Source organism: Cricetulus griseus, chromosome 2, assembly GCF_003668045.3.
Source record: "Cricetulus griseus strain 17A/GY chromosome 2, alternate assembly CriGri-PICRH-1.0, whole genome shotgun sequence".
In the NCBI taxonomy this organism is placed as follows: Eukaryota; Metazoa; Chordata; class Mammalia; order Rodentia; family Cricetidae; genus Cricetulus; species Cricetulus griseus.
In genome coordinates, this window is record NC_048595.1 from 345,465,674 (window position 1) to 345,482,911 (window position 17,238).

At 46.0% G+C, this 17,238-nt stretch overlaps 1 protein-coding gene and 1 long non-coding RNA gene across 7 annotated transcripts in view; one reads left to right on the top strand and one right to left on the bottom strand.

Annotated features, from left to right (window-relative positions):
• The window catches only part of LOC118238397, a 33,945-nt gene extending 22,467 nt beyond the window's left edge, over positions 1 to 11,478 (top strand). Inside the window, exons 2-4 of the long non-coding RNA XR_004768575.1 lie at positions 7,281 to 7,510; positions 8,790 to 8,932; positions 10,914 to 11,478. This is a non-coding gene — a long non-coding RNA (uncharacterized LOC118238397). The remainder of the gene's footprint in view (positions 1 to 7,280; positions 7,511 to 8,789; positions 8,933 to 10,913) is intronic.
• Positions 1 to 17,238, bottom strand: part of Pdzd2 (PDZ domain containing 2) — a 181,648-nt gene that overhangs the window by 68,623 nt on the left and 95,787 nt on the right. For 3 of the 6 annotated variants that reach the window (XM_027401250.2, XM_035440617.1, XM_027401251.2), the window contains 2 exons: positions 14,448 to 14,580; positions 7,401 to 7,556 (listed from right to left, as the gene is read on the bottom strand). The exons of 1 other annotated variant lie outside the window; for it this stretch is intronic. In XM_027401250.2, coding sequence (XP_027257051.1) covers positions 7,401 to 7,556; positions 14,448 to 14,580 — 289 coding nt within the window. The remainder of the gene's footprint in view (positions 1 to 7,400; positions 7,557 to 14,447; positions 14,581 to 17,238) is intronic. 2 more of the 6 variants (XM_035440615.1, XM_035440614.1) reach the window with 2 other exon arrangements.

Sequence of the window (17,238 nt, forward strand, 5' to 3'; positions counted from 1 at the left end):
TATATAATCACATACATCATGTTCTAGTGGCCCATTATGTTATTTTATAGGTTATTCTATAATATTATACATATATAATATATTATATATATAATAGTATAGTGGCCCATTATGTTATTTTTATTCTATGATGGGGGATGTCCTTCTGTAGGCTGTGAATATATGTTTCTCTTATTGGTTGACCAATAAAGCTGTTTTGGCCAATGGACAGCAGGATTTAGCCAAGCAGGAAATCCAAACAGGGATAGAGAAAAGTTAGTAGGTGGAGTTGAGGAGACACCATGTAGCTGCTGAAGAAGCATGAGACCCAGGCATCACTGGTAAGCCATGACCATGTGCGGGTACACAGGTTAATAGAAATGGGTTTATAATTAAGAAAGAGCTAGCCAATAAGAAGCCTGAGGCATCAACTAAGCAGTTTATAATTAATATGAGCCTCTTTGTGTTTATTTGGGACTAAAGGGCTGCGGGACTGGGTGGAACAGAAACTTCCTTCTACAATTCTATATATAACTATATAACTATATAACTATATATATATATACATATATATATATATATATATATACACACTCTAGTGGCCCACTATGTTATTTTATAGATTAGTCTATAATATGTAATATACATTACAGGTTCTAGTGGCCCACTATGTTATCATCACTGAAATCTAAAGGACTTTTTCAAGTCTTAAAGCTTACTGTGTACAAATGGAATTTTCTTTAATAATATCCCCCAACCAACATAGACATGTGTACACACACATACACACACAAAACAAATAGAATGTAATAAAATTTTTCCAAAAAATAAAATGAGGGCTGGCATAGTGGTGCATGTCTTTAATACCAGGACTTGGGAAGCGGGGTTTAGAATGAATTCAAGGCCAGTCTGATCTACCCAGCAAGATCCAGATCAGCCAGGGCTACATGGTGAGACCTTTCTCAAAAGGCAAAAGCATCAAAACAAAACTCACAAAAACACTCACAAAACCCAAAATGTAATAAAGTGACATGCAATCTATACATCTAAACATCCTGACATTATATCCATCCTATACAATCTAAACATCCTAACATTTTCCTTCTGCACCCCAGAAAGAGGGGGCCTCTCTTCAGGTGTGTCCACACCTCTTTGGAGACCCCTGCATTATAAACCCCATATATAGGGCACAGCATTCACTTTTTAAAAAATACAAATAGCATAGGTTGTTTACTTCCCTGAGAACTGCAAACTGCATGGATGGGAAGGAGGCACAGAGCCAGGTAGCGAGTTGCAGCAAGTCCCTGCAAACGTTGCTACAAGAACAAGCCTAATCCAAACATGAGCAGCTTTCTGGGCAATTCATCCTGGGCAAATAATTATTCTTATCTCTGTTCTCTTCCACTAATCGCTTCATCTCCTTAAGTATGAAACCAAACAAAACCAAAGCCACCCCCAAATTTAAATCTTATTTTCTTAGGCCAGTGTTAATGGCAGCCTTCCTTTACTTGTCTGGCTTTGGCAGCTCTGCCTACTGCAGTGAGTTTCGCACAGCTTTCATCTCTGCCCGCTGCCAGTGGAAGTGCTGCTTAAAACATGCAAGTAAGCAGAGGCCCACCTGGGCAAGTCAAGGGTTGTGAGGAAAGGTGGGGTAGCTCATAGCCGGGGACAGAGAGAGACAAACATGCAATCCAGTAGCTGTGTATCCGCCCATGCTGGAACTGGCACAAGTTTCCACAAGCACACTGCCAGTCTATCTGCAGGGACAGGTATATGCAAAGGCAGCAAGAACACAACGTGTAATTGTGTGCCCTGAAGGACCTCAGGCTTCCAAGTTTCCCATGCACACAGCAAACACCTCTACTCCCTGACCCCTAAACTGCAGGAAGGAGAAGGGTCTAAAATATTTCCTCAAGACTGTGTCCTGAACAGGAAGGGGGTCAGACTGATGAGGGAGGCTCCTGCCATCTCAACCAGGTGATCAGTAGAGCCCTGCTCCTTTTGCTTTCTACAAACTCAAGAAGCCCAGACTCCTGGGCCCCAGCATTGTCTCTGCAGATCTGTAGAGTGTGAAGTTTCTGTGGCCCCTCTTCTCCTGGGCTCTTGTGTTTTCCCTCTTGGCTGCCTTAATGGGGGGAGATGGGGATGGGAGCAAGCAAGGGTGGGGTGGATGACAAGCTTGATATCTGTGGGCACGCAGTGGCCTCTCTCATCAAGGATTTCTAGTCTAAAACATGAGAAGAGTGGCCCAGTTCATCTCCAGGTTCCTCAGAGGAGTGCCTTGTTATTGTTCTCTTTACTAGAGCCCATGTCTTCTACAGCTGGGGGTTCGGGCTCCTGAGGCCTTTGGCTAGTCTTTTCATCCATACTTCACTTGGATGTCACCCATTTCTGTTGGGCTGTTTAATCCTTTGTCCCTATAGTTAACATGTTTAAACATCAAGTCCTAGCTTGCCCACCTGCTTTTCCCCTACTCTTAACCAGAAGAAAAGGGGTCTACTTGTTTGTTACCAATACACTAGCTCTTTTAAAGGAAGGGATGCTTACACAGCCTGTTTCCCCCCTATAAGTTTGGTCCAGGCAGAAATGTCCAGAATAGAGAAGCAGATGGGTCTCAGGACACAAGCAAACAAACGTTCATCAAGCCACACCCATTTTAAATCATGGATGGTTGGAGATGGCAAAGCCAGTGGAGTTGACCAGTCCTTTTGATTAGAGGTCTCCAGGGGGCATTGTGGGAACTCCAGCTACCACGTGGGACTGGCCACTTGTCTGCCATCTCTCCACCCATCTAGGTCCTCTCTACATGCTGAAAGTCTAAAGTGAGCATGTAGAACAGACAAGTGACAAACCTGGCACAGCCACTTCCAGGATCTGCCACTACAGAGGGACAATAACATTAAGAAAACTGTTCCATGCACGAGGAAGTGTGTCATGATAATGTGTTTTCAGGTTCATGAATGATAATGCAGACACACAGCATGCCAGGGCTCCAGGCAGGTATTATGTGTGCATCTTGGAAGACTTCCTGGAAGAGGTGAATCCCAAAGCAACAGAAGTAGGAAATTGTTATCTAGGAAGGTGAGTGGGAGTTGCTAAGCATTGACTGCAGAGGCCATGGATTCAGAGGGATTCTGGGACCAGAACACCTCCTGCTGCTGCCCATAGGAGAACCAAGTCTTAACCTGACCCTTAATGCTGTAGGGAGAGGACATTCTCTCCTCTTACAGGAGCCCAGGGAGACTGGACTGGGTTTTTCCACATTCCCAGACATACTCTGTGAGGATCTGACTTCTAGTCTGACAATGCGACTCCCCGTTGTGACATCCTTAAGCTCAGTCTCACACACATGGTACTCATTCTTTTGAGACTCCAGATTGATCAGGAAACAAAACAAAAAAACCTAGCTCAGGTACCAAAGATAAAATAGTTTCCCAGCTAGGGCAACCTAAGTCAACCAGGAATGACACTTTTAGATGCTTCAGTAAGTTCCCAATGTCCAGACATGTCTGGAACACTTAGAGCAGACACCTCACCAGATGTCCAGCCTAAATGAATACAAAAACACCCACCTCTTTCTTGGCAGAGAAGCAGCTACCTAGGACACAGAATTTTAGTATCTTATCTCTATGGCTGTTCCACTAACAAAAGGAATCAAATGCTGTGCCTGACTCACAGGGTTCTCAGTGCCAGCCTTGTTCTTGAATCTTTTTTGCTAGGTGAGGCCCTTTATTCTTCCCAAGCCCTGATGGCCTCAGTGATCTCAAAGAGCGTCCAAACTTTGCCATCCCAGAAACAACTCCCTTGGTGCCAAGGGAAGCCAGATCCAGGTCTCCTGATCGACAGCCTGGATGTTCCCGGCTGAGCTGAGCTAACTGTGCATATGGCAGAGATTTCTTCTGTTACATATTTTTGTTGTTAAAAAAAATACAAAAAGGAGATAAACTTTCCTCTACTCAAGTCACCATGTAGAAAATTCACAAGTACAGCACATCCAGACAAAGTCATCTTGGCTCTTTTTAGTGCCTGTTTTCCTCTCCACAGATCACAGCATACACCAGAGCAATGGTGGCATCATCTTCCAGAAGTTTGGTTCTCCAAGGAGGCTAGGTTATATTTTTAATAGTGTGTGTGTGTGTGTGTGTGTGTGTGTGTGTGTGTGTGTGTGTGTGTGTGTATGCGCAATCTCTTTGGAAAAGCCTGTGGTCTAGCTCTAAGTATTTAAGGAAGAGTCATAAAAATCTACAGAAATACAGCTATAAATGTGTTCTGTATAGGTTTGACCATGTTAGAAACTGAATATGAAGCTGGGTGAGGTAGTGAATGCATTAATCCTAGCACTCAGAGGCAGAGGCAGAGGCAGGAGGATCCCTGTGAGTTTAAGGGCAGCCTGGAGCTCTACAGGGAGAGTTTACATAGCAAGACCCTATCTTTAAAACTCTTATGAATATTATAATGTTATATAAAATTTAAAAATATGTAACATAATATATTGAATATAAGTAAAGGGTCATTTAGCATAGTGATATTTAGTTTAAAAATTCACAAATAGGGCTGGGCAGTGGTGGTGCACACCTTTAATCCCAGGACTTGGGAGGCAGAGGGAGGCGGATCTTTGTGATTTGAAGGCCAGCCTGGTCTACAAAGTGAGTTCCAGGATAACCAGGGCTACACAGAGAAACCCTGTCTCAAAAAACTCAAAAAAGAAAAAAAGTCACAAATAATTACTTGGTGATTTTTGCAAGGGAATACAACCTAGGAAATGTAGGGAATCAAAGTGACCCTGACCTCACACACTGAACTACTATGAGCACTGTGGCTGGGACTTTATCTGAAGGCCGTGTGTGCTGAGCTACCAGCCCTCCTATTGCCTAGGCTGTTGAGTCCATTAGACCCCAATGAAGCTGACTGAGAGGCCCCTGGGTGCCTGCTGAGCAGGGGCTCCAGTCTAGACTGTGGGCCTGGGAGGAGAGTGTGGGGAATGTTCTCTAGAGGAGGATGTGTGCTTAGAACAGGTCTCAACATGGGGGCTAGGGTAGAGCTGGAAGTGTTCTGGCAGACAGCTACACACACCATTCCCTATATACTACAGTGACAAGAAACTGGGGACACAGCTGAAAACTACTCAGGAAGGGGGGCATAGGAGGGAGAAGTCTGGCCTTGGAGGGTGGGTGCACTGGACAGAGATAAAGTGTGGGATGCTCAAGCCCATAGCCAATGACACCAGCTGTTACATCAAGGTTCTCTGAGACTATCTGCTGGGGTCAACTGTTAGACAAGCATACGATGTAATGGTGGAAAACCTAGGTAGATCCTGTGATGGGGGAGGTCCTTCTGTGTATATGTTTGTCTTATTGGTTGATAAAGTACTGTTGGCCAATAGGGAAGCAAGTTAGGTGGGACTAGGAGTCGAGGAGGATTCTGGGAAATGTAGTAAAGAGAAGTCTTGTGATCCTAGCGGGAAGTGACATAGCAGGCAGATTCAATATAAGCAGGGACAAGCAGGAAATCGCTCTTCCTCCTCTTCTCTTCTCTGGAGTTGCCATGTGATCCCAGGAAGAGGACATATTCCACTGGCGTCCTCGATAAGATAAGTCTTAATAAAATATATAGATTAATAGTTATGGTTGGTACTTAAGACTGAGAAATCCTAGTCATTGGCCAACAGCATTGTACCTAATATTAAATCTCTGTGTTTTGGGTGCCCACATGGCGGCAGGGCATTGGTGGCTGGCGGAAAGAGTTATTGTTACAATCCTGTTTCCATTTTTTCCTCCAGAGTAGCAAATGGCAGGATTTCTATGAATGTGTGTTCTGGAAAACTCAGCCTCCAGTGCTATGGAGCTGCCAGCCGTGTTTGGGCTTCCCCTAGTACTGTATTACAATTTATTTTGTTTTGTTTTTGAGAAAGATCTCGGGTAGCCCAGGCTAGCCTCAAAGTCACTATATATCCAAGGATGATCTTGAACTTCTGACCCAAGTGCTGAGATTACAGGTGTGTACCACCATGCCTGGTTTATATGGTGCTGGTGATCTCAATCAGGGCTTCACAAACATAGGCAAGCCTCTACCAACAGAGCCACGCCCCCAGCTTCCCTTCTAAAACTTTAATGCTCTAGAACTCAAAAAACAGATGCATAGTCTACAGATGTGTCAGACCAGTTGTCAGGTTCCTTGCCTCATGCAGCTCACGACTGCTCAGGAGAGACGCAGAACAACGGAGATTTGCCAAACAAAATCTAGGGCCAGCAGCTCACAGGGGATGCACGTGGACAGTCACTGAAGCTGGGAGGAGGGAGGTCAATACAGACAGTGCACTCGGTTCCTCTGAGGAAGTCAGAAGGCTAGGAGAGGAGCCCGACTTGGCTGGACACGGAGGCTTCCACAGACAGAAAAGCACCTGCAAAGGTCCTGGGGCAGGAAAACAGGGAGCCACCACAAGGGTCTTTGGAAAGGCAGAGCGCAGTTGCTTAGACTTAATGATGAGGCTGGTGCAAAGAGAGGCTTGACAGGAGGCAGGCAGAGGGGGTGTGGAGGCTGCAGAAAGTCATTTGTTTTCCACTCTTGCTTTCAAATGACACCAGACTATGTAGAGAAAGGAACAGCCACAGGATCATTTAACCTGCCCCCAACCCTCAACCCTGGTCCTTGAGGGTAGACTTACCCACTCTCATGGGTGGACCTTCTGAGCAAGCTCTCCTTTGAGGAAAAAGCAACTTTTTTTCTTCCCCTCAAAAGCAGCGTTTTCTAGTAACTGACAAGGAATGCAGGGTTTTGTTCATTTGCTTTGCTTTGGAAGGCCTCAGGATCAACAGGTCTCATTTTCCAATGCTTACCTGTTACCCTTGCTACCTAAGTTCAGGGCCCAGAGAGGGCAGAAAGAAGGTTGACTCAAAAGCAGTAAGATGTTACACTAATGATGCATTCTTCACATCTGAGATAAAGAAAGACCAGGAATCCACATTGCTTCCTTGTTGCACGATGCCTTCCTGTACGTGCCAGGTGGTAACCAAGCAGTTCTCATGTGTGTGGAAGCAGTGTAAGCTATGTGGGTGACCTGGTATGGTTAAAATTCAAAAGTATATTCTACACTAATTTATCTGAGTGGTTTCTTCCACTTTCAAGTAGAAATCTGGAAGTCTGTATTTAAACCCTCAGTTGTTTTCAAGCACCCTCAAGAAGTAGCAAGAGTGTCTTCGTGCACACGAAAGAGCATTCTAGAGGCTGAAATACGCACACAACTCAACAGCCTGTGGTTTCCAGTTTCAATTTTCTTAAATGAAAAATATCTCCCCTTCCAGACGTTTCCAGAGCATTCTGAGAAAAGTATAAAAGGAAGGCGCCGCATTCTTCTCTGATTCTGTCACCCACGTCTTCAGATGAGCATCATCCTAGCTGGAAACAGCCAGAGGCTCACTTACCATGCCCCGGACAGCCGCTGGGCCCGTCCCCTCTTCATCTTCCCCATCTGCCTCCTGGTCTTCGTTGTCAGTCCAGGAGGACACGTCCTCCGCTGAGCTAGTCAGGTCAGGTAAGCTCTTCGATGTGAACCTCAGGAGGTCCTCTGCTGAGCTTTCCTAAGAGGATACACGAAAGGCCCAGGAATTACCCCCGGGAACCAGCTGCTGATGGAAGGCAATGTGATGAGGCCAGCCACAATCTCCGACCCAGAGAGCACGTGGAGTTTATGGTCCACATGTGTTGTGTCACAGCCAATGTCAGGTGTGGTGACACAATTTAAAGCCAAAGCAGTTTTGTGGTTCCTAAAGAATCTGGGTATCTAAGGTTAGCACACCCTTGAACCTCTCTTGTCACTCTTCAGATGACTCAAGTCCTCTCATGAGCAGCTCCACAGCTGAAAGAGCTGGCCTCCCCTTCCCTTCCTCTAACCTCACACTCCATTCAAATAATTTCTAGTCCTCCTGGTGTCACCTGCCATCCTCTCCCTGGACCACTCACGACTGTGGCCCTACTCAGAAGAGTGTGGCAATTCATTTGCACCATCAGGACCATCTCAGGAGGCATTCTGTTAGCATCTCTTAGGGCTGGAGAGCCTAGGGCTGGTGATATAGCCTGATGGTGGAACACTCACCCAGCACGTGGGAGGCTTTTGCTTTGCTTGACAGACACCACTAGTCTGCCCTTTCGTCTCCAGCCTTTGGCTGTTTCTTTCAACCTCTGCAACATATCTAATTTTGCTTGTCTTCCTCCCCCCATGTGCCTACTACTTCCACCCACCATTTCTAATTATCCTCAGGCATAACCCAAAGCTCTAATGCCCACGATGTCCTTCTCCCTGCCCCACTGGCTACCTTACTTGCACACGCTCAGTAAAGAAAGTTTATTACAGAATCAAAATGCCATCCTAAAGACAGGATGATATGATGTCTTTTCAATGAAAACAGCCCCTGAACAAATTTTCAAGACAAATATTAGCATATGGACTCAGTCTCCATTATGTTTAGACTCCTGCATAGAGATGGCAGAGCAGGTGTGGATGTAGGTGAGATGGTCATGATACCCAGGAGCACCCAGGAGCCTGGCACACTTCCTAGAAAGGCTACCAGACACCACGTCCAGGGATGGGCAGGGCTGAAGAGCTGGGCCCTGGAAAGATGGCATGGTTTTCTCCTCATCTCTTCATTGTAGGCACTTCTACAGGGAGTAGAATGTACTGCAAAGTTTGAACCATCAAACTGTTTGACTATCCATAGACTAGGGGACAAGAGCCAAAACCAACTGCCAAGTTGTAATAGACGTGGTAAGTTTTTAGCGATCTGGCATCTAAAGTCAGCAATGCTTATCACCAGCTCTCGATGCCATTTTCAACCTCGAGGAATGTGAAGAACAGCCACTTTAGGGCAACACCTTAGGCCTGGAACAATCACTTTACACCAGTAATTGTGAAGACTGAACTGTTTGTCTCTGAGGAAATGAAGTCACTGGGCAAAAGGTGAGTCTGTTTCTCTTCTATGTTGTCTGCTCTGTTGGACCAACAACAAGAAAGTTTTTTGTTTTTTTTTTTTTTAAAGAAAGAAAAGGTCCTAGCAGGTGAGTAAATTGCAGAGAAGCCAAGGGACAGACTATGTCATGGCCTTGCAAAGTGGAGCCGAGATGTACTTCTCCTGGGAAAGAGTCTGGCACTATGCTGCCTAGTGAACAGAAGAATTAAAACATGTGGAACAGACATGTGTGTGATTAGACTACATGTGCTCTTATATGACAAAGAGGATGGCAGTCACTCCTCTACTGTTCTCCCTGGTCAGCTGCACTGCTCAGGGCATCACTGCCCCTTCCCCCTTCAAGCATTGTGATATCCTCAGAGACAGTGCCTGATCTCATCATGCAGACAGGAAACTGGGATTTAAACATGTAATGGCTTGCCCAGAACACACAGCTTTTCTCAGGGTGGAGCTGGCATGTAAGCCCAGGTGGGATGGCCCCCAAGATGCACTCTGTCTCTTTGAAAGGGAAACACGGGCATGCACATTGCACTCACACATGTGTTTCTAGGTAAAAGACACAACTGTGAGGGGATGGTACCATTAGCAGGATAGGCAAAGCATCATCGTCTCTATGCTTTCTGTGTAAGATGTAATGGACACAGGATTCCAGTTGATTGCTTAATAAAACCAAGAGTGAAAATAAAGAATATGAAAGAGAACTTTCTGGCTGCATGATGCCACTAAGACCATCAAAACTGGGCTGGTGAGACAGCTCAGTAATTTAGAAGACACTTTTCTTTCAGAAGATCTGAGGTCAGTTCCCACCACCCACATAGGCGGCCTACAACTTTAATTCCAGCTCCAGGGCATATGTTGCCTCTGGCCTCTATGGGTATCAGCACACATGTACACACACACACACACACACACACACACACACACACACACACACACTTTATAATAATACAATAAATCTTAAAAGAAATAATATCAAAACTGGGCTGGTGAGATGGCTCAGTAAGGGCATTCGTTCAAGCTTGATGACCGGTGTTCAAGTCCCAGGGTCTCATACAGTGGAAGAAGAGAACTGATTTCCACAAGTTGTCATTGACCTCCACATGTGTCACACACACACATACACACACACAAATAAGTAAATAAATAAATAGTATCAAAATCACCCTGGCTATTCTGGTTTTGTTTTGTTTTTTATTGCTGTGATAAAAAAAATAGAGGAAAAGCCTGGTGTGGTGGCACACGCCTTTAATCCCAGCACCAGGGAGGCAGAGGCAGAGGCAGGTGGATCTCTGTGAGAGGCCAGCCTGGTCTCCAGATGGAGTTCAGGACAGCCAGGGCTTTGTATAAAGAACCTGTTCCCCCCTACACACACCCCCAAAGACAAAACAAAAACAAAAAAAGGACAAAACAAATTGGGTTAGAAAGCATTTGGCTCACACATCTTTACCACTGTCTATCACAAAGAGAATTTAGAACTCCAGGCAAGGACCTGGAGACCGGAACTGCAGTAGAGGCCATAGCAGAATGCCACTTCCTGGCTTTGCTCTCCATGGCATGCTCAATTTGACTTTATAGACCCAAGGCTGCCTGCTCAGGGTGACACTACCCAGTGTGCTGGATCCTACACCACCAATCATCAGCCAGGAAAATGTTGGCACAGACTTGCCTACGGGTCAATCTTAAGAAGGCATTTTTTTTTTTTTTTCACCCGAGGCTCTTTTTTCCAAGAGCACCCTGACTTAGTAAAGCTGACAAAATGCGAACCAGGACACTGGCAACCCTGACTTGGCAGCACAGACATCCAGGCTCTTTCTGTGATACTAGCTAACAACTTGTTTCTGTGGCAGCTCTTAGCTGGCACTCTCTCCATGTGGAGTAACCACACTTCCAGACAATGCCTTAAAGTTTTGTGACAAGCTCCCTTGTTCTAGAATAATAAGATTTTACATTTTTATTATTATTTATGATCAGGTCAGAAACTCTCCGATTCTTCACACCCCAGGTATGAAGACAAAAAACAAAGCCTCTGACTGTCCTATTCTGGTTGGATAAAGAGGAGGAACAGTTGGATGCCAGGAGGAGACTGAAGATAGATGCTCCTCTTCCTTCCTTCCGACAGCTGGGGTCAAGGTTAAGCAGCAGCAGGCTGGGCAGCTGACAGCCTGAGTGTAAACAGGACACATGGCATGGACTGAAAGGTGTTCCCTTCTGAGGTCTGCGTCAGGTGCCCAGGAGCCCATGGACTGAGAATTGGTTGCTGAAAGTTGCTCAGCTCTACAGACTCCAGCACATGCCCTGCAAAAGGCAAAGCCTCTGGGAGGAGCACGCTGTCCTTTTCTGACACCATGCTGTTATTCTTTTATCTTCTGTACCTCTAGGGCAGCTGGGTATATGGAAGCAGCAGAAATTTCACAATCCACCGGACTTGGCAGAAAACCTGCTTTTGTCTACTGCCGTGGGCCTTGGGGGGAAGTTAAATAACTGCTGGGATTTAAATGGAAACCTTTGAATAAAGAGAACACATATCTTCCCTCAAGGGATTGCTTTAGAATCTAGTGAGATGATTTTCGTGTTTGACAACCATTATACACTCTGCCTTTCTTCTTTTAAGGTGCAGGGTAGGGTGGAGGGCATGACATCACTGGGAACTGTCTTTGAGGTCCTGTGAATGTCCCCCATAAGGCAACAGCATAGCTCTATGCAAAGCTAAGATGTCTGTGGTCTCATAGATTTGCCCAGCCAGTCAGTAGTGGACTGTTTGTATCTTTGTCTCCTGTTTTTTCTGTGTTTGTGGATAAAAGCTTAGTATAGGAAAGACACGCCTTTTTTCACCTTTCAAAGTTAGCAGGTGAAAGCAGGCAGCATGGAAGTGAGGCTCTGTGCTCTAGTAGTTTGAAGGTAATTGGCCACCATAAGCTCACAGGGAGTGGCACTATTAGGTGTAGCTTTGTTGGAGTAGGTGTGGCCTTGTTGGAGGAAGTATGTCACTGTAGGGGTGGGTTTTGAGGTCTCCTTTGCTGAAGCTTCTCTCAGTATGACACGGAGACCACTTCCTGTTTCCTTTGAGTCAAGATACAGGACTCTCAGCTCCTTCTCCAGAACCACTTCTGCCTGTACATTATCATGTCCCACCATGATAATGGACTAAACCTCTGAATATGTAAGCTACCCCAATTAAATGTGTTTCCTGTATCGGTGTCTCTTCACAGCAATAGAAACCCTGACTAAGACAGATGGTACACTGTAAAATCCTGGGCAGAAACTCACAACTTTTAGCTGCTCCCTGGCTGAGGTGACTGTACAAATGCTGCAAACACAGCACTGTGTGTGTGCACAAGTCCTAGGGATGCTTTCAAACTCCCGGTCTGCTTGGCAAAGTGAGGAGGTGGTCTCTCCTTCCCTTGAAGCACTTTCTCCCCTAGTAAGGAGTGGTTAGCAGGGGACAGGAAATCCCCAGGATGGCTGTTCTCCCTAGCAAGGGATGCCAATAGCAATCTGGGTGTCAAAGACTCAAGAGAAGTTCCCAGGGCTCATGGAACCTCTATAGGGAGGAAAGGAGTCCCAGGCAGAGTGTGCTCAGCTGTCTTTGGGCTTATAGCCTTCACCAAGGCTGTGCCTTTGCAAACCTAACATTCTAGTTAGAGGTTTGGGGTAAAAGGTAGAAGGCAGGCAGTTTTTTCAGATAGCTAAAAATGGAATCTCTATATATATATTATATATATATATATATTATATATTTATGGTCTTTTGTTAACTGTGAGAGACTTCCCACAGACACGAGTCCAAGGGTGCTTAAATCCCTCCTACAAAATGCCATAATAGTTGTATAAAGCCTACATACATCTTTTTATACACTTTAAATCATTCCCAGGTTGCAAATACAATGTGAATACTCTTTAAACAGCTACTGTATTGTTTAAGGAACAATAATGGGAGGGGTAGTCTGTGTTCAGTAAAGGTGCAATTGTTATTGTAAGTACTTCCCATGTGAGGTTGGTTGAGCCTATGGATGGAGACTCATGGATATGGAGAACCAATTGCGCTCCTCAAACTGACAATAGACCTTGTAACCTAAAAAGGAAAAAAAATATATGGAAACCTACAGAGGCCGAGCTCCAAATAAAAATGGGGGATCTGGAAAAGGAATTACAAGAACTGGCAAAAGCATGTAGAGCTAAGACGTATGTGGCCTCACTCCGATTCTCCCGGCCAGCCAATCAGAGGCAGAAACAGCCACAAGGCTCCACCTTACTCACTCCTGAGTCACACGCCTCTTTAATAGTCTCAACAGCACAGCCACAGGACATAACAGAAAGGAATCATTGTCGCCTGTCCTCATCAGAGTTGTGGCATCAGCAGCCTTTCTCTAGTGGTTGAAGGCAGATGCCGGGAGCCCATGACACAGTCATCACAATAACACACACAGGTGTATGAGGTCCCAACTGGGAGGGGGGCTTCAGGATCTCATGAAGACAGTGAAAACCAGGAGGGAGAGGTGGCAGCAGAGTGGGATGGACAGGGCTGGGTGCCTGGCACCATGACCTCTGCAAGATGGCAGCCACCATGGATGATCTGTTTTACCGTCTTATCCATACAGCTGGGGAGGAAGATAGAGGGGCTGGACAAAGAAGGCACTGAGCTTCCTGCAGCTCCAGCATTGTAAGGGCAATAGGACCAGGGCCCCTGTGCTGCCTGTCCATGGGCAGCCCTGAGACTTCCTTCATTCCGGCCTTAGAAGATGCATCCCTTACTGCTGTGGTTGGATGTGAAGTCTCATGCCATTGTGGCCCATGTCCCATGTCCATCCTCCCCCCTCCCCCCCAGCTATGCTGAAGGCCTGGTGCTTCTTGCAATGCTCAGGGGTTAGTCAGGGCTGGGTTAGACCCTGAGGGTTCTCACTTGATCAATGGACAAGTCCACTGATGGACTCATGATTGGGGTACTGGGAGGCGGCAGAAACTGATAGATGGGCCTGATTGGACTACGTGGGTCACTGGGTGTGAACATTTGAAGGATCTCTTCAGGTCTCAGTGTCTTTGTTTCCATGGGGTGGATAGCTGTCCTCTGCCCACCACACTTTTCTGCCAGGACGTTTCTGCCTGGTCATAGGCCCAGCAGTGCATCCAGTTGACCACAGACTGAAGTCGTGAGCTCAAATAATTTTTCTTCTCTTTTGAATTATTTATTTCAGGTATTTCATTACAGTGAGGAGAAAAGAATCCACCTAGTCTCCTTCTTCCATGCCACTCTCTATGCTTCTGCACCTCCTCTTCCTTACCTTCTCCTTCGTTCTAGTATGGCGTTTCTAACAACAGCAATCTTTAACAACAGAAATAATTGAGCGTATTTCAGTGAAGGGCCTTCACATGGACTTATTCTGGGGAATCACGGACTTCGTAGCCCCAGGTAAGCTGTAAGCATGTGCCTATCTGTGTGGCATGGGAAAAGCTCACACCCAATCTCACACCACCATTATAAATACTAAGAATGACAAAAACAACCTACCTTGCTGGCCACCACCAGCTGTACCATCCCAGTGGCTGAACGCAGAATGGCCACAGCTTCCTCGTGGGAGAGCCCGACCAGTAAGTGACCATTGATCACCAGCAGTTCATCTCCTAAGGACAGCCTGCCATCCCTGAGGAAATGGAGAGGGGGGAAAATCCCTTGTCAAGACACTCTGGGCCAGAGAAGGGTCATCGTCTAGGAGCTGGGCAAAGTCATGAGAGGGGACATTTATGACTGGATAGAAGAGGAAGCAATGACAACCAAAGATGGTCTGGGGTGGGACTGCTTTAACTTTAGGATTTAGACTCCCAGGAGAGGAGTGAAAATCTCCAGGATTCTTGATGGCCCCTTAGGAATACACTCACTTTTAGGCATCTCTGACATCAGTGTCAATGACACTTCATCTGGATGATTATTGTGATAAAGCAACTAAGACCCTCGGGTTTTAGGAGAGTCAAGTCATTCTTTCCCTAATCCTCCCTGTCATCAGCTCAGAGCTATTGCTAAGCCAAGGGTAGACAGTGCCAAGACACGCTAAGCCCACCTGCAGCCCTTCACTGGTCTGTCGACCCTCATCAGACAGCGGCGAGATTCCTTCAGGGAAACTGGGGACCGATGCTATGTGGTGAATGTGGGTAACTCCCTACCCCACCAGCACCTTGAAGAAAGTTTCTCAAGGCTTATTTCATCCTTGGGTCCCCACAGACAAACTATATAAGCAGAAGGCTCAGTCAGTCACAACAATAAACTGTTCAGTTTGCTATTGTTAGAGGTTTGAGACTGGGCCCAGTTCTGTGGTTGTAAAAACTCTTTCTTTTCACTTAAATTAGGGCTAGCTCTGGGCTTCTTCTCACTGGCTGGCAAGAGACTCAGCTGTCACTGGACTGTCTCCTCAGGGCAGGTCACCGCCCTAAGTGCATACAACTCTAGAACACTGCATGGCCTTCTGCAGTGGACTCCACTGAGCTGATGATGGTCTGGTTTCCCATGACCAAAAAGGAGCCTGACACCCAGACAGAAAATCTGGTGAGGCAGAGACCATAGCCTAGGGGTCCACCCTCCTCTCAAGGATAGCCACCACCACCACCCAGGTGCTGCCATGAAACCTGCGCATGCCTCGCACTCTCCCAGGCCCACCCAGCTCTCTTCTGGGCTTCCTCCCAGTGAATCCACCAATTTCTCCCCTTTCATCTTCACCTCCCCTCTTTCTTCCTTCAACAGCATCTCTCTTGCTGCCTCCTTGCTCTATGGCACACATGATCATCTCTCTCTCTCTCTCTCTCTCTCTCTCTCTCTCTCTCTCTCTTTAAAATTAGTGTAGGATTTAATAAAAGACGAGAGGCACAAGGGACTCCCCATAGTCTCTGCCTTCTGTCTTCAAAAATCCCTAAAGCAGAGCAATGCTTAGGGTCCCACTAGTGATTTAGCATGGCAAAAGAGAGGGAATGGGAAAGTCACGAGGGAGAGACACACTGGAATTGTCAAGGAGGTGTTTGGGTAGGGGCTGATCCTATGGGACGAGGAGGACCAGGCATAGACAAGTCATGGTCCTGCTTTACTTATTTACAACACCACCAAAGCATCCTGACCCATTCCTCTCTTTATTCCGCCCTTTAATTCCATTTCTCTCATCTCCTGTTATTAATTAGAATGCCCCACCAATGAGTCATATACTACAGAGAAGAGAGAGACACACCACTCCAGGCTAAGAGTGAAAAGGAAATGATGGGACTGATTTAGCCATAGCCCCGATGGGAAAGCAACAAGAGCATCTCCCAGATAAAGTCTCTCTCTGAGCACAGGAATTTCCCAATTGTCAACCCACCAGATCAAGCAGACCATAAGATATAGCATTAATGGGAAAACAGCTAGCTGCCGAGAGTTCATTACAGCACATCAGCAGTGCCATTCAGGAAGTTTAATGATGCTCATTTGGGTTAAAACCATCTGAGGTCTTACTCTCTTAATAACACTGTCACTTGGATAATTGACAGCTGCAGTTAATCTCACCACTAGCGTAGTTTTTAGCATCCTGCTATATGAAGCTGAAGAGCAGGAAGCAGTCTGCTGGTTTTCTGTCGTTTAGCCTACACAACTAGCTCCTTCAACTACACCTCATGAGACAGATTTCCCCTCTCAGTCTTGGGAACTCGATACTGCATTGGCCTGTCATATCCCTTTAGGAATCTGGCTAGCTTGCCTGAAGAAATTCCAGACTAGATAAAAGACAGTCACCTCCCTATCAGTGCAATTCTCTTTGCACTCTTACTGTACACATTTGGGCATGGTAACATATGTACATGCCCCATCATGCCTTGTAAATAGATACCCCATATGAACGGAAGCAATAGCAGGGCAAACACTACACTTGACATTTGAGGATGGTCGTATCCGTCACAGTCAGATAACCTTCTCTTCATATGTGCTCCAGCTGAACCCTGTCCCTTCACACAATTGTTCTAGATCAAAAAATATCCTTTTAAGTACCTTTTAGATTACATGGAAAAGATTCACATTTATTTTTCCCCTTCTTCTTGTGCAGTAGAGACATGTGACTTCAAGCACACAGTGAGTGTGTGGGAAACTCTGAAAGATCTGACACATTTGCATGGTGGCCACATTTTGAACCAGGACCACTTTTCCTGAGTCATTCATCCCAGACTCACGTGAAGTCCCTCCCTCCATTCAGGGGCATTTTCTTGACAAGAAACCACACCTTACCATGCCACAGTAAGTGCCAGCATCCCAAGAGTTAGGATAAGTAAGTAATCTAAAAGGGATTACAAAG